This window comes from Ptiloglossa arizonensis, chromosome 1 (assembly GCF_051014685.1).
Source record: "Ptiloglossa arizonensis isolate GNS036 chromosome 1, iyPtiAriz1_principal, whole genome shotgun sequence".
Classification (NCBI taxonomy): Eukaryota; Metazoa; Arthropoda; class Insecta; order Hymenoptera; family Colletidae; genus Ptiloglossa; species Ptiloglossa arizonensis.
Window position 1 is genome coordinate 5,146,014 of NC_135048.1, and position 27,437 is coordinate 5,173,450.

At 29.5% G+C, this 27,437-nt stretch overlaps 1 protein-coding gene across 4 annotated transcripts in view; it reads right to left on the bottom strand.

Annotated features, from left to right (window-relative positions):
- Positions 1-25,650, bottom strand: part of LOC143147505 (spondin-1) — a 49,491-nt gene extending 23,841 nt beyond the window's left edge. For all 4 annotated transcript variants that reach the window (XM_076312804.1, XM_076312814.1, XM_076312796.1 and 1 more), the window contains exons 1-2: positions 25,492-25,650; positions 12,789-12,990 (exon numbers count right to left, since the gene is read on the bottom strand). In XM_076312804.1, coding sequence (XP_076168919.1) covers positions 12,789-12,990; positions 25,492-25,518 — 229 coding nt within the window. In that variant the 5' untranslated portion in view covers positions 25,519-25,650. The remainder of the gene's footprint in view (positions 1-12,788; positions 12,991-25,491) is intronic.
- Between the last annotated feature and the right edge of the window lie 1,787 nt (positions 25,651-27,437).

Consider the following 27,437-nt stretch of genomic DNA (forward strand, 5'->3'; position numbering starts at 1 on the left):
AATCTTTTAAGTGGTACCTACATTTGTTTCGCATGTTGTTGTAACCGATAGAAAAACAAATACAGTGAAAATGTAATAAGGTAACTTTGAAACGATTTCAAGATATCGCAATACATGATAAGCAAGGAGCTAATAATTATTCGTATTAGGCAAAGAAAAATTAATCTTCTAACGAATTACGAGTCGTATTGGATCAAACTGTTTTTCTATAAAAGATAGAGTTAAAATGGATTAGTTAAGAATTAACATTAAGTTATTCGGAGGAATAGTCGAACGATAAAGTTAGAGTATAAAAGTACATGAAGTTACATTTATGTAAGGACATGATTTGGAATAGATTAGGTTAAGATTTTTTGTACAAGTGTGTACACTATTAAGACTATTTTTAAATTCAGAGTGACATCTTTACTGTTTCGTTTCACGAAAGAAATCGATTATTTTATGTTATTTTTTCGTACAAACGGTACATAATTAGGGCAAATTAAAGTTTTAAGTTGGAAGGATTCGTACGAAGTTTGAGATTTTTATCAGTAACTTTACAAAAATATAATTTTCCAGATTATTGATCATTTAGATATCAAAAAGACTTTATAGACATTCTGTGGGCATAAAAAAACGTTTCATTCTTTCCAGTTGATCTTACTTCGCCTCATGCGTGTATACCAGGGTCGCAACACGCAGATGTTTAGACCATTTATGGCTTCCCGTATTATGGGTCTTCGCTAACTGCATCTACCTCGAATATGCAGCTTCCACTTAAACGCCTATAACGAAAACACTTTTCACACGAAATCGAATTCCTGTTAAACGAATGGTTTTTTTCCCCCTCGTGTTTGATTTATTCAAGTTCGATCGATACGTAAGAAACAATTTCATACTTCGAAAATCACACACAATATTTACACAATAATCGATGCAATAAATAAATAAATAAAATAAAGGGACTTGTGCTGCACACCTATACAGTCATTGTGTGCATTGAAATTTCAATTTTGTTTATTTATAAAATTTGCAATATCGAGATCTTTCCTTGTTAAGTTGTAAAAAGCTGTATTTATAATAGAATTTATTTAGATTTATTATGGATTATATAGTAAATAACAGTAAATTCATATAAAAGAATTTCAATGAATTTGTTATATATTATATATTGCTGAGGATTTAGTTACAGTATTTTAGTTGCATTTCTCCTTTGGTATACTCAAGTACTCCTTATTTTATCCTTTTTATATCTCAATATTTACATTTGGATAATAAAGACGCCGAATAATATCAAAGTAAATACATTAATTTATATTGTAAAATTACTTATGTACATATTGTATGGTTGTTTATTATATACACTGTGGAATTAAATTCAACTGACTGCTCGAGGTTATTGAGAAGTTAATCCCACCATAGTGTCTAACTATCTTTACCACTCTATGTCTTCAGATATGGTGGCCTGCCTGCTGTACGAGAAGAGGTAACTCCTAATGTTATTTATAGTCAGTGGCCTTGAAAAACCAGTGGAATTTAAGAGTAGATTTAAAAGCAGCCTTTAGTTTTAGTTCGTCTTCACACAATATTATTACTCTATTCACGATATGTACATTTTCCTTATTTACACAATAAACAATATAATTGCAACAGCTAAACCATAAAACTAACCCTATTTAAGTTTCAGTTTAATTCGGAATAAAATGTAAAAGAAAATTAAAAATTTGTCTCACGAATCAAATTCATAACGTAAGCTAATATTCATCATGGCCATTTTGAAAACAGAAAGTATAAATCAATTGCCATAGGTTGAATCTAATCAGTCTTGTTTATCACGAATAGTAAAAATGATCAGATTATTTTGTATTTTTTAGCCAGTGTAATGGAAAATTACAACAATTTCCAGTCTATTTTGTAATTTGCAATCTTCTGATAAATATTAGATACAAACGGAAGAACGAAAAAAAAAATTTTTTTAAATCTGGATATGCGCGCGTTTTAAGCATAATGCCCATTGAAAGTCAAAGTTGCGTCAGTAAATAGTGACTCATGACCTCCCACGATCATTCCCATAACCCTGAATTAGAAGAATTAACTACGAAAAAGGGGAGGGGCGAAACAGAGTTAACTAAAACCTTCGTTGGGGTATTGTGTTTCCCACGCCCAGCGAACAGAAACGAAAGGAAAGAAACGCAGCCTCGTTGAGTTTGTAACTGCGCGTAAAAAAAGTCTTATTTAAAGCGGAGTCGTTTCATTTCTGTTTTTCATTATTCGTGGCGTCTTCGAAGTGCTTTTCACAAACTTAACTTTATTACCAATTAATGCATACTCTTATAATGATCTTATTATAAGTTTCAACTTCAGTCGAGATAAATCATTGATTCTGAGAGGTATTAACTATTAACTTTATAATTTCAAAGTTTCTTCGAAAAATTTCTATTATATGAGATTTTTCTGCACGTGAGTTGTTTAATCGATTAATGTTTCTATAATCCGAGGAGGGTTATTAATATAGGTTGTTCCAAATCCGTAATCTGTGTTTCGTTAAAAAAATCTTGACTTAATTATTATTGTTTCGACTTTTTGAAAATTAACTACATTGTTTTTGACTGAATTCTTTACCAAATGTTAAGAACCTAAATTCTTAACGATTGATTTCTTTCTTTTCCACGTATGTTCACTATTTTATTTTAATTATTTCATAACCATTTAACATAGAGTATTAAAAATGTTATGAAATAAAGTGTATCTACGTCGTATTTTTATAATTTTTGTACTATAATTGACAGACTTTTTTTTTAAAATGAAAAGCATGATTTTGAGTCGTTAGAAGGAAACTAAATTTCTGCACTTTAAAGTGTTCTATATAAACGTTTAATGAAATTCTCTTCATTTTCTGCCCTTTTCTTCAACTATCTCCATTGTATTTAAGTTTAGGTCTACAATAGTATATAATATAAAAAATCTTAGCGAATAATAGATGTAAAATTGAATGACAGCTGCAGCTCATCTTTGTAATAAAAATGTATATTTATCATTTCTTCTAGAGATATTATTTGTATTATTCAATGCATTATTTCATATTGTATGCAATTTTGGTTAAATAAATTGTATTGTTATTAAAACAAAGATGGGTGTAATAAGTAAAAACTTTTAGGACTATTTTGGAGAAATTTTAATGGAGATAAGTGATATATAGCGATACAAAATATTTACTTTGAATATAAACTCTACAATGGTCATAAAATGAATGATGAAAAATGAGTTCATTGTATGAATCGTTGTCTCAAACGTGTATATAGTGCAGTGGTCCAATTAAATCTACTGCTGGGAATAATTAAATGAAATACTGTATATTTAATGTACGAGAGATTTTAGGAAAGTGAGGGTTTAAGTTCTTTAAATATTTCAACAAAAAAAACATTTTGGTTTTACAAGGTTAAATCAAGGTCATATGAGACACATTTATGTTTATATGAAATTTTGGTACACTTTCTAGTCTTAAATTCATTCCTGCTTTACAATCCATATGTATACAGCAGAATTTCTATAAATAAAACATCGATAATTAGATAAGAACCTCGTTTGTTGTATTGTGTTTACAAGTGAAACGGATGATCAATTAAAAAGTAAAGTAGGTATTGAAAATAACAAGTAGTAGTAGTTATAGATAGTAAGGTATAGTGCATATATAAAATTTATACAGTCTACAAGTGGGGCTGCTTTGTATTGAATCGATTACCTCGATAATTGCACTAACCTTTGTACTTACAGAAATTTTCCTACAATTATAGAGATTCCAGTATATTAATATTTTCAGGGATCTTGATATATATATATATATATATATATATATATATATATATATATATATATATATATATATATATATATATGATATATTTCTATATATATATAAATGATCAATTATAAATATTTATTCACAATTTTAATACTTACTTTCATGTTACAATAATTAGTAACTTTAATTATTGTAACATGAAAGTAAGTATTAAAATCGTGAATAAATATTTATAATTGATCATTTACGATAATATAACATAACAAAATCACCTTTGTGATAACCAACAATTTGTTTTTGATGATGTTAGAGGAATACCTCGCACGTCAGCTTGAATCGTACTATAATAGTAATTAATTACAAGTTACGACTGATTTTTTTTTTATAAGTAAATACGCACGTATCAACGTATCGTGTTTTACTGGGATAAAAAAGAAAGAGTTCAGTAAAATGAAGTTTTACTTAAATATTAATATTGTAAGATAAATGAAAGGAAATAAAAAAGGATATTTGTTAAAAAGTAAACATCGAATCTGCCAAGCTGAAAATCGATCCAATAGGGCTTGCACTCGGTGCAGCGTCTCGTGAATTTAGTTGTCACGCTGCTTGATCGCCTCTCCGTTTACGTCTTTAGAAGCCTTTCGAACGTAAATCACGGAGATTTGTTGTCTGCACGAGCAGGTTTAATCGAATTCTGGATAATGCGAGTTCTTGCCTCCGTTTCTTCATTCATCGGGCCCTATTCCCTCTATTTTTATTCGAATTTCATTTTGACATTCTTTGTCGAATTTTACGTGAATACATTTCGCTGCTTCTTCCGTCTTTTATGCTTTTTACTTATCCAAAAAAGTTAAATTCTTTACTTGTACATCTAATGGGACTTTTATCCTCCTGTTTCTTTTATGCTCGAAAAAGTTTGTGGTTCGGTAGTGAAAACATTGAAATCAACATTTTTTAATTTAATTATTCTAAAATTTTTATAATTATGACGAATGATAATTCCCCGCCAATTAACTGTTTCCAAACTCCAATTGGGATCGCCAAGCTTATACAATATAGGACATTCGACAGAATACAGTTAGATTTTCCTGGGATAATGATATTGCAAGCAAGTTATTATTGTTTGTGTCTCCAATTGTTTTAATATTATACAGTACGTTATTAATTACCATCAACAGAGAAATAACAATGCTTTTGTTATTTAATCTCATAGGTGTCAAGTGTAATTAATAATTGAACTTAGATTATTCAATTTCAGTTATAATCTCTATAATATAATTTACTCTTGTAATATTTGTCCACGAAAGAAGAATTAAATGAAATTATGCAAATTAGCATAATCACTATATTTGTAAATAATTTGTATGCATCATAATAGAAAACCTATTTATTGTTTGTTTTACAATTCTGTTTTAATTATTCGATATTATTAATCTTTTACTTATTACAATTCTGGGATAATTTTATATTGTACCACTGCAGAAAAATAATCAAAAAAATTGTCAAAACTTGTAAAATGTTTGTTATTTTGACCAAGTTTTCATTTTGTTTCAATTTGAATTATTGTTTCCTTATTGTTAATTTTAAGAAATTGTTTCCTTCGGGATACAATACTTTCTACAAGAATGTTTTTTACGAGAATATTTTGTACAAATTCCAAAGCACGTCGGGAGTGAGAACGGAACTCGAAGAATAGAAGCTTTTAATTGCAGCGAGGGAAAGCTGAATTCTGTTTGCGCCTTATTCTTATCCATTCATTACTCTTTTCGCTAGAGCTCAGTTTGAGGGATGATCATAAACCGCATTCTCTACTGTCCGCCTTCTATTGTCTGCTTTCACTACGGCGCAACTACTTTCACGCGACAAAGGAAGATTAAAAGTTTCTTTTTCAAGCGGCGGTGCCTTGATGCAAAATAAGTGCAGTTTAAAACGAAATGTCCATCGTTACGAATTTCCAGTAGAAACGACGCGTTGGTTAACTGTTTCGATCATTTTGGAAACTGCTGATACAAGTTGAACATTTTTTGGAGCGTTTCGAAATTTTTTTACCGATTCGTGACGACTTGATTCCTTTTTCCAATTGAAGAGGTATCACGAACATGCCTTCAAATTTCGGATGTTACAGTAGTGGAAATGCACGATACTATGTCGAATATTATAAAGTAGAGATTTCAAGATCTAATTTGAAAAGAAAAAGAAAAAAATCACGATCCTGGCATAACTTTTAACGGAGTTAAAGCTGTTCGAAAATTGACAATTTCTCGACCGAAATTTACCGATCTTTGAATTTTGCACGCATGTGTATGTCGTTATAATGAATTATGCATCACAATATTTACCATGTTTTTAATTTTGCTAGAAATATTATTGAAATAGAGATACGAACTTCTTGAATAATATTATTGTCATTTATTAAAATGAAATTGATATCAGCAACAGGTATCATAAAATGTAAACAAAAATCATAGATACCAATTTAAAAAAAGGCGTATAGTTATCTCATGGTCACCGTACAAAATTTTGAAAATTTATCTGGATCGTTATACTGTATGTAAAGAAAAGGTGAAATTTTTAGATATTTTTATAAAATTTATCATTTGCGAGAGAAAAATGTTGGGAATGCTCGAGAAGACCGTTCTGTAACATTGCCATAATTCTTTCTACGTCAAGTGTCGTTGAACGAAGTGTGGATGGACAGCTTGGAAAAGCAGACCGATATTTTTCAACCATCTCCGAGTCTTTAACCTTCAAGCATTCTTCTATAGTTTTTGGAACAACCATGTTTCGAACGAACTAAAGTTAAGAAACACGCACGAACTATAGAGGCTCGAACAATTGTTTAAAAACTTATCCTTTGACTCATGATGTAAACATGTAGCCATGTGTTCGGTTATGAAATCTTAAAAAATATCGAAGAATTAACAATAAACTTTATTCTTTGAAACAGCTTTAAAGCCGTTTGATAGAAGGAAAGCTACGAAAGATCATTCAAAAAATACACTTTTTATTCTAAATCCTGACTCGAAGTTTCTAAAAGTATATAAGAGTCTCTCGAATATAATAGTATACAATTTTTTAATTGTTTTTGGTCCTAAATAGTTAGAAATAAAACCCAGAGTTGAAAAAAGTACCGATGCATTATTTTTGTATTTTAACGAAAAGTTTTTTTTATCTGGCACGAGAACGCTACTCACGATCGAATTTTCTAGACGTTTTTAAAGAAGAAACTGTCCGGGAGAAGTGTCGAAACGACTTGCGTTTCGAGCACGCCGAGAAAATATTCATAAGCAACGCGTGTATAACGTTTTGCCGCCATGTGGTCCGTTACTATGCGTAATAAACGCCAATGAACGCATCCAATGGGGCATCCACTCTGTGTAAATAATATTTGACTTTTTTTTTCGTATTTCAGTGTTTTGTCCTCTTTTATCATATATTTCTGTGGATACCAATCACCAAACTATGATGTATTTCTCGATAAATGATGAATTTCTTAATAAATTTCAATTAACAGAAATTTCATTAGAAATTGTTGAACAGTTGAAAATTTAGTATTAACAGCAAATAGTAAGAGAAAGGAAACAATGTAAAAGTGGTTGTTGATTAAAACTTTTTCTTAATAAATTTCTTAATAAATTTCAATTAACAGAAATTTCATTAGAAATTGTTGAACAGTTGAAAATTTAGTATTAACAGCAAATAGTAAGAGAAAGGAAACAATGTAAAAGTGGTTGTTGATTAAAACTGTTCGAAAAGTACATCATAGTTTGGTGATTTGTATTCACAGAAATATATGAGAGAAAAGGACAGAACATTGAAGTATCGAAGAAAAAGTCAAACATTATTTACACGTAGTGGATGCTCCATTGAAGCCTCCATTGATTACGCATAGCAGTGGACCACATGGCGGCAAAACGCTATACACGCGTTGTCGACGAATATTTTCTCGGCCTGCTCGAAATGTAAGTCGTTTCGACACTTCCGTGGGCATTTTTTTCTTCAAAAATCTCTACAGAAAAACTTTTCGTAAAAATTCAAAAATAATGTAGAGAAACTACACACATCGACACTTTTTTAAATTTTGACGTTAATTTGTATCTATTTAGAACCAAAAACAATTAATAAATTATATACCACAATATTCCAAAAACTCTCCTCTGTTTTCAAAGAACAATTAGAATAGGGTTTTTGTCCTAGGTGAAGAACTTTTCCTAAAAATTTAAAAATAATGCAGAGAAACTACACACATCGACACTTTTTTAAACTTTGACGTTAATTTGTATCTATTTAGAACCAAAAACAATTAATAAATTATATACCACTATACTCGAGAAATTCTCCTCTGTTTTCAAAGAATAATTAGGATAGGGTTTTTGTCCTAGGTGAAGAACTTTTCCTAAAAATTCAAAAACAATGCAGAGAAACTACACACATCGACACTTTTTTAAACTTTGACGTTAATTTGTATCTATTTACAACCAAAAACAATTAATAAATTATATACCACTATACTCGAGAAACCCTCCTCTGTTTTCGAATACCAATTAGAACTCTTTAACGTGTTTACTTTTCACGTAATAACACATTCTGCTCGAAAATCCTGGGTTTTTATAAAAAAAACTCGTGTTTTTTCCAAAATTGAGGGTGATTCAGCAATTCGGATTCTGGATTCTCGTTTGAGGAATGTTGCTTTACAAGGATCACCCATCGGTTATTGAAAGGCAGAAGAAAAGTTTCAGTTCGTCGGACACAGTGTTATCGGACATAGTGTTCACTCTTATGGCACGTGCCATCGCAAATGAAATCGTAAACGGATTGAAAGCTCAAAATATTATTCGAGTCTCCTTCGATGTTCATGTGAGATTTTCTCGGAAACTATTGGTCATCAGGAATTCATTGTCCTCCGCGGGACCGGCTATTGTCCGCCGTGATTTCATCGCGTTCTTCGCTGCTGCACTCGGTGCATTCGTTGAACTGCATCCACGCAGAGTTTGGCGCCTGGCGCAGAGCCAGCATTACGTAACGCATTGATTCACCGACTCGTCGAATTTGCATGCGTTAGTGGCCGTGGATCGGTTGCCGGACCGCGAGTCCACCGGCTTAGTTTTCAATAATTGCGCGCTGCTGAGTGATCGGGATAACGTAAGCAATTTATCTTTCAGCTTGGTAATTATTTTTTTAATCTACTTTATTAACATACTGAACATTCTCTAGAGAGTAAAATAAAAAAAGGAAGGTAGATCGAAAAATATGAATCGTATTTCGAGTTATTTGTCGTTGAAATATAATTCCGAAAATATAATTGTTCCGTGATCGGTGAATGTTTAACCGCTACAAGTATCCGAAGGAAACAAATCTTTTTGGTATAATCACAATCCCTTAGTGTTTTTTTGTAAAATAATTATTTAGAAAAAAATGTATATTACTGATGTTTGAAGTTAAAAATTTCGATTTCTCGATTTTTGTTTTAACGTGAAATAGTAAGAAACGAGGGAATAAGGCAAAGTGTTGTACTTTGAGTGAATAGATTTTAGAATGTACCGTCGAAATTTGAAACCGATACGATCGTATCAAACACATTCTCGGAAATATTGGGTAATTTTTTTGTTCTTTCGAATGTCGAAATAAGATTGTATGAATATATGTTTTTAAACAGTTGAAGTTTTAAAAACTGCGAACACAAAGTTTTCGATTTTTACGATCTTATATCGTAGCTATTTCTTTAATTTAGTAAGTATTAATTTAGTAAGTATTTCATAGAATCGTAAAGTTTTTCGAATTTTGTAAAAAATTCACAGAGGACGTTCTTGAGACTATTTTAAGAAAATCGATTTTCTAATTTAAAATTATCAGACTGTTCCCTTAATCGTGGAACAGACACGCGAACAAGAAGAGATCGATCGACGGTAATTGACGGTGAACTCGTGGACACGAGTGGAATGAATTCCGGAAACAAACAATGGATTCTCGTGTTTGGAATCCAAACTTTCTGTACATTGTTTATTTTCTATAGAAGTGTTTCTCACAATGATCGTATCAATTTTATTTCACTTTTGACGAGAAAAGAAATACGCATCTATACATATAATTTATTTTTAATATATAACTGTGTATATATATATATATGTATTTATTTATTGTTATTTTCATTAGAGTTTTATAGTTTCAAATTATCTTCCCCGATTAAAAACTTCCTATACTTCGTTATGTAATTTTCATAATTCATTTATCTCAAACACTTACATAAACACATTTATCGCAAACACTTACATAAACACATTTATCGCAAACACTTACATAAACAAATTTATCACAACCATTCGTGTAAACACATTTATTCTTTATTATGTAATTTTCACAATTCATTTATCGCAAACACTTACATAAACACATTTATCACAACCATTCTCTTAAACCCATTTATTCGTGTAAACACATATGTTTTGTAAACATATTTGCATGTATACATTTATATAAACACATCTTCTCCACGTTACAACACATTGTCCTTTTAAATTAATTCTTCATTATATTATTTTTTAAAAGGATTGGAGTACAATAATTGGAATATTATTACTGATGGGCGATCAGAAACTTGATAACTCTTTGAGTAAATCTATTCTAGATTTCTAGAGAATGCAACACCTTGATTAACAAACTGTAGACACTGATTATTAACTTGTACCATGATCGTTTCTTGGATCATGATGTGTTTACAAATGGATAATCTACAGAGTGAAGCACGTAAAATATCCAATATAAATAACTCGTAAACCGTGTTTTGTACGAAGAACGAAAGTTGTTCAAACAAAATAATAAAGAATTCTTTATCTTTCATTCTTTTCACAGATCTTAATACTTTGCCAATTAAAAAGTTTGTCGATGCACGATTTATTGTTAAATGCTAACGAAATTAGTTTAACTTGCAGATACCTTTTGTTTGTCAGAAATTAATGCATTTTATACTGCGCACTGGTCATGAAAAAATCAAAGTAGTTGCAATAGTCGTAAACAGTACAGCTGCGTAATCTTGTCATTGTAGTCATCAAATAAACAAGTAACTATTAGGTTGTTCGGAAAATCGTTTCGTTTTTTTTTTTTGGTGAAAATGAAACATGATTTTTTTAGAGTGTATAAACATTTTATTAAATTATATATTCTCCATTTTGGAAAACGAAATAACTTTCCGAACAACCCGATATTTAATTATTCAAAGTAGACGCGAAGTGAATTAAAAGTTTCACCAACACGGTTCAAGTTCGCTTTAACTTTTTAGAACAAAGTTCATTAGGTCGGTGTCGAGTCGCGTGTTGACAAATCAAGCGTGAATTAATATATCAGAGTTTCTTTCTAAAAATTATCGATGCATGCATTCGCTCATTTTTGCAAATTTTAAATTTAAACAACTTGATAGGAAAAAAGAAAATGTAAAAGTTAAGTCTATTTCACAATCATCAGCAGCAAATGTAAATTCTATGAATATTGCTATAAACAAGGTGAAAAATTTTAAACAGTTAATACAGATTTGATACAATTCAAACATAAGATTTTGAAATTATTCTATCTTTGAAATTATATTGTAGATTTGTATAATCGTATACACAAAAATATTATAAATTCATTTTATTTTAAACGTAAAAATATTGCTTAACAATTCTACTCTAAAAATGATTTAAGATGTTTCAGTTAAACGGGATCATCTAAATATCTCCTTATTTTTTGTTGTACGAAAAAACTTTCCAGGATAAAGTCATACTGTTTCAAGAGCTATATTTAACCACGGAAAGAATCTATTCTCGAGGTTATTTTTTTATAAAATTTCAAGGTCATCGATATTATTTTAGAGGATTACTTGTATTTTTTTATTTATCCTCATAGAGTATTAAAAAAAACAATTTAATGAATAATACCGTATTGTTCCTAGCATTTGTTCTCAAGATATTCAAATTGGAAAATATTTAAATTTTTCTAAATTCACACGACACAGCGAATTACACATTGAACACATGACAACTGAAAATACTTATTGTTACACTCCATTTGCAATCTTTCAGAGTAACGTTTAAAAAAATATAAATAATTTTGAAATGTAAAAATATTCTTTCTGTAATTGCACCTAGGCCTTGAAATAATGCAAATTTGTCCTGGAAAGTTTTTTATATATACAACATAAAAGTATGCAGATATTTAGCTGAAACACCTTGTATATCTAAAGTTCGCTCTAATTCAAAGTTTTCTAAATCAATGTTACATTATATCCAAGATATACTCTATTCCATCTTCTATGTTCAATTAAAAAATGCTTTAAATTAATTTTGCTTCAAATCTAAAGCTACTTTAAAACAATCTTACTTTAAATCCAGAAAAATCTATTTAACCATAATTTACGTACAATATTTGTCAACAATTTTCAATACCATATGATAAGTAACCTAATGATTTATATTGAAATTAAAATTTCTTACTAAAGAAATAATTAATATAATTAAATTAAAAAACAGTTTATATAAATGTGCGTTATAGATAAATGATAAAAATTACTCATAGTTAGGAAACATCTGGTTAATAAAGTTCAAGTTATTGGTCAACAATTTTTCGACACTTATTTATAAAGATTGTTAACGCAATATTATCATCTACGATTTCTTATACTTTATTATGTAAGTATATTTTCTAATTAGAGATCACTTTAATAATTTATCTATTTCAAAAATATATGTAAATACTATTATATAAAAAACATTTACGCAAATACACTTATATAAATATATTTACTTTTTTTGTACATTCCTTTTCATGTTATATCGAATCGTTCCTTTAATTAAAACAATGACAATGCTTAAAATTAGTTTACCTTTTGGTAATTTATTCAAACCAAGTAATAATACAATTTGTTGGTTAAACAGATAAAATAAACTGTTACCGCTAAGAATGTTATTCTTAAAACTAAAAAACTGTCTAGATTATAAAATAAAAAACATTTAAAACAGTGTGAAACCGTACTCACCAGTGTATTTGGTGTTCGGCATGTACGAGAATACCATTTCCGTTCGATTGAACAGCGTGACGAAGAGATGGTACTTCCCGTCGGCACTGGATCGAGGCATTGTCGTCCCGTCTATGAGTCCGGTGCATTTTGATGCACTTGCACTCCTTATTGTCGCCAACAGTAACAAAAAATTGTGGACCGCCCTTAGGCATTTTAGCCCCTGTAAAGAGGAAGCGCAAGATTGTCATTAAACCGTGAACTTTTCACTTCGTCCTCGCGTATCGAGGATTTTTCATCCGAAGAATTCAATTCTTTGCTGATTGCATTGTTTCACTTCTGTGAAAAGATTATAATTTACGTGAGAATTGAAACCGTGATTCCAATAAACATTTTCCGTCGATAGAAATTCTATTGTACAACCATTATTTAAATTCAAGTCCAATATGCAGATTAATGTAGTTAAATTGACAATTTTAAATAATTTTTAAATTATTTATTATATTTGAATACGCTGCCTGTTATAAATATTACAAGCTTCTTTTTGGAAATTATTCTCATTTTTCGGAGTTTCAATATCACGGTTATTTAGAAAAATTTCAAGATTAGAAATTAAATTTAATATCACAAATTATTCTAATCTTAATAAACGAGATACTAACAAAATAATTTTTAATATTAATTATTTTATTCAAAACCTTAATTCTTTGTTAAAGTGAACAACAGTGTACTCAATCGTTATCGATACGTGATCGACATCACCTAACTTCAATATCGTCGTCTTGCACATTATTTGATGATTCTTATTGAATAAATTTTCATTACTACTCGTTTGATTATTATATTCAGTAAGCTAGGAAAATAATAAAGGTCAATACAAATATAATTTAAATAATATTATTGTATTTAAATGCTTTTACTCGAATTTAAATATAAAATTCTAAATATAAAAGAAAAAGGTGTAGCTAAAGTGCTGTTATTAAAATCTAACTTTGGGAAAACTTTGTAATAAACAAAAAAACGTTAAAAGTCACATTGAAATATAAAAACTTTTCGTTTTAATCAATTTTCAGATGTTATGTTGGGAATTGTTCAAAATTGGCCCGATAAATAAGAATGATGCGTCATTAGCGGGATTAGGATCGGAAACCGATTGACCCAATTTATTCATGAACATTCACGACAAACGATGGCAGACAGTGAGCTTTCATTTCATGCGAATAGAAAGGATTTCGTTTTTTTATTTCGGTAATTAGGTATCAGATATTTCTTTCAGAAAAAGAAAAGACGTACGTCGAGATAGAAAAGAAATATGATTCGACAAATTTGTTTAAATAAAATTTACATTCGTTCAAATTGGACACGTTGTCTCTCTTTGTAATAAAAATTGAGGATACATTTTATAACAGAATTCTTACAAATTTTGATTATATTGTATACATAATACGATATATTGTCTAGTATATACTATATACTTTGACATATATACAATCAAAACATTTAATGATAATATACATTGTTAAAAGACGCGACTTCATTTTATATAATAATAGTGTCTCAAAAATAACGACACTTATCAGTGAATTTGTTTCTGCGAAGACAATCTATTTCCCGCAGAAATTTTTTAATTTTTTTGGAAGAAGAAACGAATCGATACGCGTTCCTACATTCAATAATTTATTATTGTAAATTTGTATTGTTTCACTCGGGTTTTTTGAGTACTGGTTTAGGTCCGAATGAACGAGATGGGAAAGAAAAAAAAGGTAAATTACGTTTTTGTCGTTCTCTCGATTGTTTCATAAAAATATTCGCACAAAGTGAACCAATATTTGTGGTGGTAACAAGCAAGGGTGGATTTTTTCTTTACAAATAAATTGAAATCGTGGAATAAACGTTTTTCGTACGAGACTTCGTTTTTGAGAGAATTGATTTTAAAAATTCATCGTTGCGCGTGCGATCGAATATGACTAACGTGTCCGAAATTTATTATCAAAATGTAACTTCCATAGATTCCGGAATATTAATTATTTTATATAATCGTTAGCGATATTCTTTACGTATTACAGAAGATCGCCCAAAAAATGGCGATTGAAAACGTTCTAAATAAATATTACGTAGAATCAAAATGTCGTTCGAATGGACCGAACAGTTATTAATTTTCTTAAACTGTGAACAATATTTAATTTTAATCTTTTTCGTTAAGACAGAGCAACGATCTGTCCTCTGAAAAAATGTCCAATTTTTCTCTACGTTCTCCACGTTCGTTTCCGACGTAATTCTAACTCGAATCGATAAATTCTTTTCAAAGAATTTTGCGACGACTGTCTCGAGATCGTTTTCGCAAAAATGCGATCCGAGGATCGGAAAGCAATGTATTTACGAATCATTTGCAACTGGTTTCGCAAAACATTTTACGTGACTTATCGCCTTTTATAATTCACGGAACGCTGTTGCGACATTGATTTTTTTTCTCAGCCATGTTAAACGGATTCGCCGCAATCGCCACGGCCAAGATCTGCATCAAGGCAAACGTCAATGATACGATAATCCCGTAGCATTATGTAAGAGAAAATCGAGTTACCGGTCGATTGAATGAGACACGTAAGTACAGTGTGAGCCGCAAAAGTATTCGAACGCTTGCAACTGGAATTTTCTATGCACTTCTTTCCCTTATATAAATTTTCCATTATTTACTTTTATTTATTTCCTTAGCAATGGTTTGGACCTTAGCAATGGTTATACGGGGTGTTTCGGTTAAAGGAAACCGTCTAAATATTTTTTTTGTTCTTAAGGACACAAAAAATGTTTATGGCAGAATTAAAATAATTTGGGGGGAGAAATGTGGCGAGAGAAAAATTTTGTTCGTATTGTTAATTTTTTCTCCGAGTTTCCTTTCAAGGTCATCGATATTTTTCATCGGGGAATTGCGTACTTCGACTGTTCGAACTTGTGGTGGATAAAAAATTATACTCAAATAAAAATTAACTTTTCTTTCCTCAATGTATAAATTGGATTGACTGGATAATGATTTTATTACTAAAATACTTCACACTACTAAAATTTATTTGTTTTCTCGTATATTATTAATTATTATTGAAATAATAAATGTATTCTATTATTTAATTTTAGCAATGAAAAATTTGCTCAATAAAATGTTACCCTTACGAAAGATTAAAAATGCTTCTGAACATAATCAATTATTTCAAATGAAAGTTAATTCAATATCAAAATGATTGATAATTCGTAAAATCACCGACCTCTTAACATTATTATTTAAATCTATACAAGCCTTAATATTATTGTCCGAATATATACAAGTATTATAATTTTGATCGAATTATTTGTATTATAAAATATATAAAACGAGGATAATTAATTCGAATGTATACTCTCGCGTTGATAATTAATGACCGGTTTGAAAAGTTTCAAAAATTGCGTGTATTCGTTGCCGAGGGGTGACATGATTTACATTTTAAAATTACGCGTCGGTGTTATATAACGTGATACATTGTGTAATAACAAGTATTCCATGGATAACGAATAGTTCGAAACATGAAATGTCACTTTGTCGGATGTCGCTTCTATTAAATTAGAATGCAAATGTTCCATTGTAACGCACGTGAACTGCCGGGGACCAGAGTGGTGCCAACACGTGCGACGAAACGTGTATTCGTACTACTTCGTACGCCTATACGTACACGTGTACCACTTAGTGAGTCATCTTGGCAAGGTGCATCGTGACATCGTGCAACGAAACGATTGCATACGCTTCTTCTTCGGCGCTTTCTCCTTCCACCTAGGTATGCAACTCTTTGCAATAGAGTTGTTCGAGCAGTTGATTGAACCGATACGATACATATTCTTGCCAGGTACTGGTTTGGATTGAAATTTTCGAGTAAACTCGTAACGCTTTGGAGTAAACCTGTAATACTTCTCCTTTTCAAACAGTCGATGGTATCGATTTCGACATTGGAGTATATTCATTCACAGTGATGAAATACTCGGTGATCAATGTTAGTCAACACTGATCTGTAGACTAGATCCTCTAATAATAATCAATTCCAGATAATGTTTCTCAGCATTGATTCAGATTATACAACATTGTTTAATACCGATCGACTCTGAATAATATCTTTTAATATTGGTTAATTCTAGAAAATATTGATTAATATTGAATAGCTGGTTTGCATTTATTAACTCTAAATATTATTTTTGAATACTGAACAATTACAGGTAACATTGGTCTGTATTAATCAGCAGTAATTGATGCTGATCAACTCTGATTAACATTGGTCAACATTAACCAATATTGTTCGACTCTGGAAGCAATTCTCCAATGTTGATTAACTGGAGATAACATTGGCCGATGTTGATAAGCAGTGATTCACACTGGTAAACATTAATCAGCATTTTTCAACTCCGAGCGACATTCTTCAAAGTTTAATAACTTTACTCAACGTTGATCAGCAAGTGCTTAGTACTCATCAGAATTAATCAACATTTACCAAGTATGATATTTCTCGACACTAATCGATTCTTGATCAAATTAGTCACTGTTTATCAACTCCAAACTACATTTTTCAGTATGGTTCAACTCTAAATGATATTGGTCTAAATAACAATGTTTAGTACAATACATGTCCTTGACGATTGAATTATACGATGTTATCCAAGGTAGGAAATATTGTTTCAAAACTTATACATGTATGTTTCTCGTTTCTGGGACATAAATAGCTTTGGAGCTACCTACCCTCGTTGGGTATTAAAGGTAGGAACGGTTGGGTCGATATCTCGGTTAGTATCGATTCTACCGAAAATTGGTAAAAAAGAAAAAATTACAAATTTAGGAGATATTAGAGGTATACATTGTTTAATTTTATTTTAATGTGTAAGTTAAAGTCACTTTATTTATTTTAAAGTTCTATATTAATGTAGGTCTAATTCTAGAATTCGGATAATTTACACAGTCGTATTAATTTGAAAGATTTTTTAGATATGTATAGTATTCAGACTGATTGTATAATTTTATCCAATACAGTTAGTAGGGTAGAATATGGCAAAATTGACAACTTTTTTGTTTTAAGATCTCCAAATGATTTACCATAGCTTTTCAATTATTAATATTGCATTGAAGATAATTAAACAAATTTTAACGAGTGTCTTGGAGAGGTTAAATTGATCAGCAAAACGATTAGCAATCTTCACTCCAACATTAAAAATGTAAACACTCCATCAGTAAAAAATGTAAAAATAATAGTTTACAGATCTGACATGATGTATCGATAGCTTTCTATTATTTTGAAGGTATACTATTTTTACGAAATTTTGTTAAAAACATAGTTTTAGAAACGATCAGAATAAAAAAAGTAAAAAGAGCCCAACACACAGTTAATTTTTTGGTATAGATTGTAAATTTTCTCATATTTGTGGTAATTTCATGTAGATTTCAAAATGATTTAAATGAAAAGATATTTAAAAACTTGAAAATGCAAATGAAAAATAAGAAACGATAAAAAATGAATAATTGTATGAATTTTTTTTTAAAGAAATTATGATTATTTTATCAAATTTAATATACATTTCTTATTTAATAAAAATCGGGGTTGGCTCAATCTTGTGACTAATTATATCTTTATAATCAACATATTACGTTCGTCAATTAGCATGAAAAATAAAAATGAACGAATCTTACTTTCGAAGAGTTTTTCGACGAGTAAAAACAAACTCTATCACTTTTCGAAGTTATTAATTGTCTATGTATTTCAATTCCTGATACATCGCAGTATTTAACGCAAAAATAAAATTATGCTTCATACTACAACCCTGTTTGGTATTCTTACTTTTCTATTTTCTAACTTAGTTCCTGTGAACATTTTTAGCCACTAAATTACTCTATTATCAAGCAATATCGCTTGATTTGTCCGATAAGATATTATCGTCATCGCTGGCTAACTATAAATTCCTCGTGCTTGAATTCATTGGTCGAAGAAGGTAGACACAAGGAAAAGGTATTTGACTCGAATTGGCGTTCTGCCATTTTCGTTGCATCCAACCGCAAAACACCAATAGGAATCCAAACAATATTTCACTATAACCCACGACTGAGTCTACGTCGCTTTGTTCTTGAATTCTATCAACGTTCCATTTAGTTATCATTCACACGAGATTCTTGCATCTTCCTACTTTCCCTCAAGTTCATCGTACCAAGTACATTCCATCTCTGACGAGAGGTAAACTATAATTTATTTATGTATCACGATACAAATAAATGCTTCCACTATTAAATTGTTAGATCGTTGGTCAATTTTAATAATTTATTACTAAATTGTCATCTTTAACACAAAATTATTTATTGAAAATTTAAAAAAGAATTTATTAAGTTTCTAATAGAGACTATACTACTGCAGATAACTCAAAAAAATTAAGTTGAAAACATTACACTGTAATGAAATCTTAGTATCAATTAATCTTCAGTACAATACTGTTTATGGTAAATATAATAAACGATTTACCATAGCTTTTTAATTATTAATATTGCATTGACAATAATTGAACAAATTTTAACGAGTGTCTTGGAGAGGTTAAATTGATCAACAAAACGATTAGCAATCTTCACTCAATAAACTCTTGGCAATAAACTCCGAGATGAGATGACATCTCATTGAATTCATTAAACTTTGTGAAATGAGAAGTTTATTATTCATAAAGTTTCTAAATATTTTAATAATACTTAAAATACACTCTATATTTTACATTTAGATCCGAGACAATTAGGGCAAGTGAATTCATTGACTTACAAATTAAATTCAATTCGTATTGAAAAGCTATACGAAATCAATTACAATATTCAAATGTATAATTATGCATTATTAGTTGTTGTACATGTAATGCATTGTAAGTTACTGTACACATTATGCGTGATAATTTAAGATGTGCATGGACTCTTGACGAATAAAAATAAAGGAACGGTTAAAAAAATAATAGTTAAAAAAAATTGAGCAATTATCGAAGTACCACTCGATAATTATATAATAATCGTAACAGAAAATGAGAAATATTTGAACGATATTTCCTATAGGAAAGAAAAGTGAATGTAGGTTTTCTTATAAAACATAACGTACAATATTTCTTCATAAGGGAACAATATATGGAAAAGTTTGAATGCACCATTTTGTATAAGAATTATATGCGTCAGATGATTTTTGGTTCCACGGTTATATTCTACTTTTTTTCCAGCAGAGTGAGGGCGTAGGACACGAATTACCTCTATTATATGACAGGAGGTGAAGAAAGGGGGTCAGCGGATGGATGGACTGGAATAAAAAAAAAAAAAAGAAGGGAATAGGAGGAAAAGAGGCTTCGAAGATTGCATCGAGCGAAGTGAAACTACCAGCGACAGATTGCGAGGAATGTCAATACGTCATTCGAATGTCAATAAGTCGGGGGTGAAAGGTTTTAAGCCTTCGAATAGTAGCAATTTTTCTAGAAATATCGCCACGAGGCTTTGAATGCAAATCTATTTAGTCAGTCAGGTGCGTGAGATTCTGTCTTGATGAACAATTTTTCTTTTAATTTACTATAGGGAAATTGAGAGATGACGAACGTATTTTCAACTTATACGTAACTTCGAGTGAAGTAACACCGATACAATGAACGATAAATTACTTTCGTACGGTGGTTCATGGTTCACTGAATTGCATTCAGTCGTGTTGGAAAAATAATTGTACGAGCTGAAGCTTTTATTGTATTTTTACGTAGGGTGTATTTTCGTATATCGAAGATTTCTTAAATGAAATTTTTATTCTTTTTTAAGCGAAACATGGAAGAATACAATTTGATGTATTCGATCGTTTAATGTGATATATGATATTCTATACAAAATTTGTGAAATGAAACAAACGTCACACTATTGAAATACACTGCCTTGAATCGTAAAAACTTTTTGTGCGAACTCAGAATAATTTTCTGATTAAAACAGTTGATAATATTGATTAACATTTGTGTATATTAGTTCAATGTGAATAATCAATGTATCAATATAAGTCTTAGTATCGACATTCTTCGATTTATGTCTATAATAATAACATAAATACTTCCTCAATAAATCTTTTTTAATGTCAAAATCAACAACTCAACAGTTTAAGAAAAATATTTGCGATATAATTGAATAAATTATCCTTAGAACGTGCGAAGGATGTGATGAAAAATTAATTAAAAGAACATGTATTTGCAACACAGTCAGATGCAATCACTTAACCGGTATATTATTTCACAAATGATGTCATCAACTGAATAAACGATACGTAAAAAAAAGTTAAATTTCAAGAGTTCTATTTAAAAATTATTATAAAACAAAGTAGTGCCCCTATACAGTAAAATCACCATTTATGATTAATAATAATTTAATATATTTAATTGTGTTAGTACATTTCATTGTTGTTAATATTTATAATTCATCTTTCATTCACATATACATATTTATATCAACATTTTGACTTATTCGTATATTCATTCTATTAGATTGATTTTATATTATATTTTGTTTGAAAGAATATAATGATTAAAAACGTTAAAAAAATGCTTGCAAAGACAAGTATCAATATTGAATAAGACGAGTCAACATTTGACAACGTTTTTCAATATACATCTAACATTTGTTAATTTATTGATGAATATTAGTCAATAAATACTTGTTACTATTTGTAAACATCTTTCACCATTTGACAGCACGTATCAATACTGATTGTCATTTGTTTATATGTTGATATCAATCAATTTCGTCAAGGCAATTTGTGCCTGATTATTTATTTAATTTTTTTTACTCTTTTTTTGAAATCCCAAGGTATGGGACTAGATTATATAGTATTGAAAACAAATAAATGTGGTTTTACAAAGATTTAATATGATTAGTGAAAAATGTTTTCACTTATTCTGAACAATACATCCTGGAAAACACATAATATTCGCGTAGCATACTTTTATTCTAACAATAAAAAAGCAAAACATTTCTAAATAAAATGAAAAGTTTGTTCGAAATGGGAACGTATTTTTTTTTATCTTTTATTTGAATATATCTGAAATTAAATATTATAAGTATTAAGGAAAATTCTACGAAATATGATTCATTTCTATACCGCAAAATTATTTTCCAAGCATTAAAAATGTTGAACTAGACAATAGATAATGAAAAATATTTATAATTTTATATGTGAATGAAATACTATATTTGATGTGGCAATAAGTTTTCATAATTAAATAATAATGAACTTTTAATATAGAAAATAGTTGCCACAGAATTAATGATGTTATTAACAATTTGTTCTCCGTTGCTTATTTATTATTTGATTTCATAAATTGTAAAATATGTAGAACCATACCGATCGTATATTTACTAGAATATTATTTACCAGAATATTATTAAATTTCTATTTAAATATTCCTAAGATTTCAATAATTAAGAACAATATTTCTTATTAGTGGACGTTTTACATTTCTGAAAACACAAGATGTAAATGTGTGCGAACTGAAGAAGATATCTTATCTTTCATAGCTTTCTGAGATGAGATTCAGCAAAAAGTGTAGGAAAATGGTTTTCTACGAAAGTGATTGATGAACGTAATCAAAAGGTGGAAGGGAAAAAATATCTGCTGCTATAATTCTTATCTTTTGAAAGACTAAAATAAAAAATTGTATGCACTCTACTTTTTAAATTGATTCTGTTATTTTGTTAGACTCATTATATCTTCACGATTTATTAATTGCATATCGATTTATTTTACAACAGGAATTCAATCCAAATTTTTTCACTTTTTATTTAATTTATTTTACTTTGTTTTGTCATTTACTTCTGGTTTCTAAATTATTGATGCACCCAGTACATTGCTTCGCAAAAATAAATTTGTGATTAATATTTCTTTGTTCTTTGTTTTATTCACTTATTATATTACTAATAATTTGCGATTCAAGCACAAAAAAGTAATTATAATCATGTTCAAGTTCAATTATAAATTGCCTATATTAATTATATAGGTAACCATATATTGTTTCAAATATCCCAACAGAAGTAATTAATTAAGTGTACAAATCGAAAGTTTTATCGGCGCCAAATTTAATTCATCCATAATTTTTGTGATACTGCATGTTTAATTGCAAAAAAAAATTTTCTTGACACGTGAAATATGTTAAAAATATTTTTCATATGTAAATTCAAAAGACAAATCATCCAATTTTTTAAAATTCATTTTTTCTACTAATCGCATCTTCTATGAATTTTTACTAATATGATTCTACAATTCTAAAGACATTACATACTTTTTATTGGAATTTCTCAGACTAATACGTGTTACAGAAGCTTCGAGAAATCTTTATTTATCGCTGTTAAACGTATATGTCGTGCCAACAAGTGTTAGAACGCTTGTGAAGTGTCATTTTAGGGGTCATTGCCAGTCTGCACCCTTGCTTCACGCGTGACCTTTTATGGAAACACTTTGGACACACTATATGTTGAAATAACAGTAAAGGAATTAGTTTCACAAACTTTGTTCTATTATTTCTCAGTAAACCAGGTACTAATAAATATTAGATTCTTAAATAATACTTATTTTCTCTAATAATTGGCAATGTTACTTTATTACTAACTACGTTATATGTTGTTTAAACGATTGTCAACTTTAATCAGCATTGACGAATATTGATTAACTTTGAACAATAATTTTCAACATTGGTTACTTCTAGTCATAATTCTGCACTACCGAACACTTCTGTGCATGATTCTCCAACATTTATAAATTATAGACAACATTCTTTTAAATATTAATACTGATTAACACTAGTGGACATTAAATGACAGCAGTAAAGTATAGATACAAATTTTTAACGTCAATCAACTGTAACATTTTTTGATGCTGATCAACCTTTAGAAAATATTGAAAGATATATATGAATGTTTTCTGATCAACATATGTTCAACATGATTCAATGTTGACAAGAGAATGTACTTTATAATATGAAAAATGACTTTCTCCATCGTGCAACAATACATTTCTTTTTTTAATATATGATATTCCATTTTAAATATTATATCTTAAAATTTTTTATTTTAAAGTTTTAGGTATTATATTTTGATATTATAAATTGAAATTATTGAATTTAGCAATGTTGTTCAATTGACGCGAATAATATCATTGATTTATAATATTATCGTTTACCTCCAAAATATGTTATTTTTAATTGCACACAAAGTGTTCCAAACTGTGTTTGAATTGGTCCTTCAATATTTATTCTGTTCACTATATGCATCGCTATTATTAGTCGAGGATTATCGTTCATTTAAACATGTGGATTAATTTTTGACAGGTATAGCCATTAATAATGGAACTTGAAGCGACACAAGCATTTAAGCGTTCTGTTAATTGTAAACGATCTACAATCTATATATTAATGCAGCATTAAAAGATTTATATCGTGTTGACGGAAATCTATTGAAGCGAATTGTGTTTATTTCGATAAATCTCACAATTACTTGAAATTGAAATTAAAAATAAAAACGAAAATATTCGACGATATAATAGTTCGCACGATAAATGTTAATTTAAAAGATAAGAAGAGAAATGTGATAAGTTTAAATTAAAATTTTGATTTAAATATTTGGATATACGATATAAGTTTTATAATTACTTACTGTTTTCAAAGTTACTGAATTAATATCTTTTAATTTAAATTTGAGTACGTTACTTTAATAATCAGTATTAATTAGTGATTAATAACTATATATGTTGACTATTGTTGACCTTAATCAATATTAATATGCATTACAAATATTAATATGTAATGTTTAATATCAATATTAATATGCGTTATAAAACATATGAATGTGAAAACTGAAAGATGATGATGAATAAGGAGAAAAATTATGAGAAATAATAATTGTAACAAATACTCTCAATGATTATGACAAAGGTTATAACAAATAAGTATTTAGTACTGTATGTGAATAACATGAAAAATAAATATTATTATAACATTACAAGATATTCATTTAGGTTTTATAGCATTATAAAGTATAATATTTTTTAAGAATGTGGAATTGCAATTTTTAAAAGAGGTAAGACAAATATACATACAAATAAGTAAGTAATATTTTGTAATTTCTTTTCCAATTAATTTGAAGAATGAAATTTTGTAACAATTAAATGTTTTCTCTACTGAATTATTACTTCAAATAATTAGTTCTCACGACGCGATATAATTTGTAACTTATTAAATTTATTACACCAAATCCCTATATAACAACAAATTTTTCAGCTTCACGGTGGTACCTCTTGTTTTATCTTAATTTAAAAATTAATATTAGTCATGCTCTGTGTATAGCACGCGTCCATGTTCGAATATTTGAGAAGTAGTTAAAAAGTAAGAAAAAAGTACCGTACAAATTTCCATTTTCTGATGTATAGTCAAGTAGTCATTTCTCTAGAATTCGGTTCCGTGATTTAGAATTTATTCGTTTGTAAACATTTAAGCGGAATAAAAGTACTCGAGAGATTTTATTATATTTTCATTTTTGCGTATCACTGAATTCACCGTGATAAATTTTATTATATTTTTACTCCTAAATATCACCGAAATGTATACACCAAATGCCAAGCATCACTTTCACAGTATTTCAACATGATACGGAACAGTGTACAACTTTATTTTTAAACGGTACAAAAAAGAAAATACTCACCATTCCATTCATTAAATTGAAATGCATACTGATGTACGGAACACGTGTACCACAGCTAAAACGATTGGCTTTCGTACTTCATGTCACGTGCGTGAACCACGAACGAAACACACATCCGAGAGATTCGTCGAGTACGCGAGTCTCCGGGCAACTGACTGCGGCTTCCGAGGCATGCTAATAACAACCCGCAGCTTGCGCGGACCGCATGCGCGAAGGAGATTCTTCCGTAAGGGTCAGACACGACTCGTTTCATCTGGTACAAAATTAGGTAGTAATTAATTATATTTTTATTACTTTAATAATTGGTTAAATGAACTAATCGTGATAAAAGTAACGATCGCTAAGATTGATACGTAAAAAACTACATTTATAATCTGTAATCCTTATTTAGAAATTTTTAATGACAAAATGGAAGATTAATCCAGTCTTTTGTAAAAGTAATGTGTATTATAGGGGGGAATGAAAGATCAGATCCAGGTTAAGAGTGTGATATTGTGCTAGGCAAGTATTACAGAATGTGAAGAAAGTCGAGTAATTTTTTTTTTACTCGCAGACCTTACGAAGGCTGACGTAAATATGTGACTCAATACGACTCGTAATTCCTTCCAATAACGATCATTCTTTCTCTCTGAATTACATACAGAATAATAATTGAAAGCAGAATTTATCATCGCATGTTACCGTCACAGAATTGGTAAATACAAATTAACAATACTGTTATTAAAATTAAATTATATTTCTGTGTCTGTTACATCGTTTCATAATTAATAATTTGTATAATTCGTTTAATGTATTAATTAATTTTCCAAAAGATATTTAGAACTTTGTTATCATTTAATACTGCGCACAGAGAATCAGTATTTTAATATTCTGTCAATGTAGAATGCAAAACGTAATTATGATGTTATTAATAACGAAATATTACATTTTTTCAAATTCTACGTTAAAAAACTCGTTTCTTCGAGTAGCAGACTTTTATCTATTGTGACAGACTTTGAAGAATGTTCCAAAACAAAAAGTTTGAGATGATTCATGATATTTCTAGGTCTTTTAAAAAAATTCTATCCATTAATTAGGCTGACCTTATTCCAGACTAAATTGTTTCAACGACGACGTGTCTGTACTGTATCGTAGTTTTTGGCAATTATTGTGAGCGCCTGTGTTCTTTCTTGTAATCTGTTTTATTTCATACGTATACATTTACTACAAACACACGGAAAATTACCAGTGGTTTGTAATTGTGCATGATTCATCACTAACGTTTTATTTACGCTATTTCAGTAGGCTCGTGCAACAATCACGTTTCACTTGTTTTCTGATTTCATAAGCTTCGTACAACGATTTTCTAATACTTGATCCTAACAAGTATTCATGAGACTGTAATTTAGAATCTTATCGTCAGTGATTACCAGTGATCATTATTATGAACCAATTACACAGCTTAATATAAATACTTCACGGTGTAGACGTTCGGTTCCTATATAAAACATAGAATATATAATATTCTCTGTAAAATATTGATGGGAAAATTCTGTGTCCAAATTCGTGTAATAAAATCTGTTCGAAAAGGAAAGATTGTTACGGTTTATTAATTGTTTACCTATTTCGCCTATTCTACTGTTTACCTATTACACATTTCTGGATCTGACTACACGGACCACGTAACCAGAATATGTAAATTACCGAATTTATACTGCAATAGATCAGACTTTGATCGTTCCCTCACCTCCTTCCAACCAAATTTACATAGAACTAGAGCCATGGATTTAACCCTTCCACTGCAGCGCGCACGTAATGAAGAGCGCTCATGCTGCAAGGTAGAAGAACTATACTGCACAAGCGACTGCAGAAACTCTCATATATCTTATGCTATTCGTACGATTCAGATAACGCTACGACAATGGCGTATTATCAACCGAATAGATTGACGCAACGGTAGATCGAAT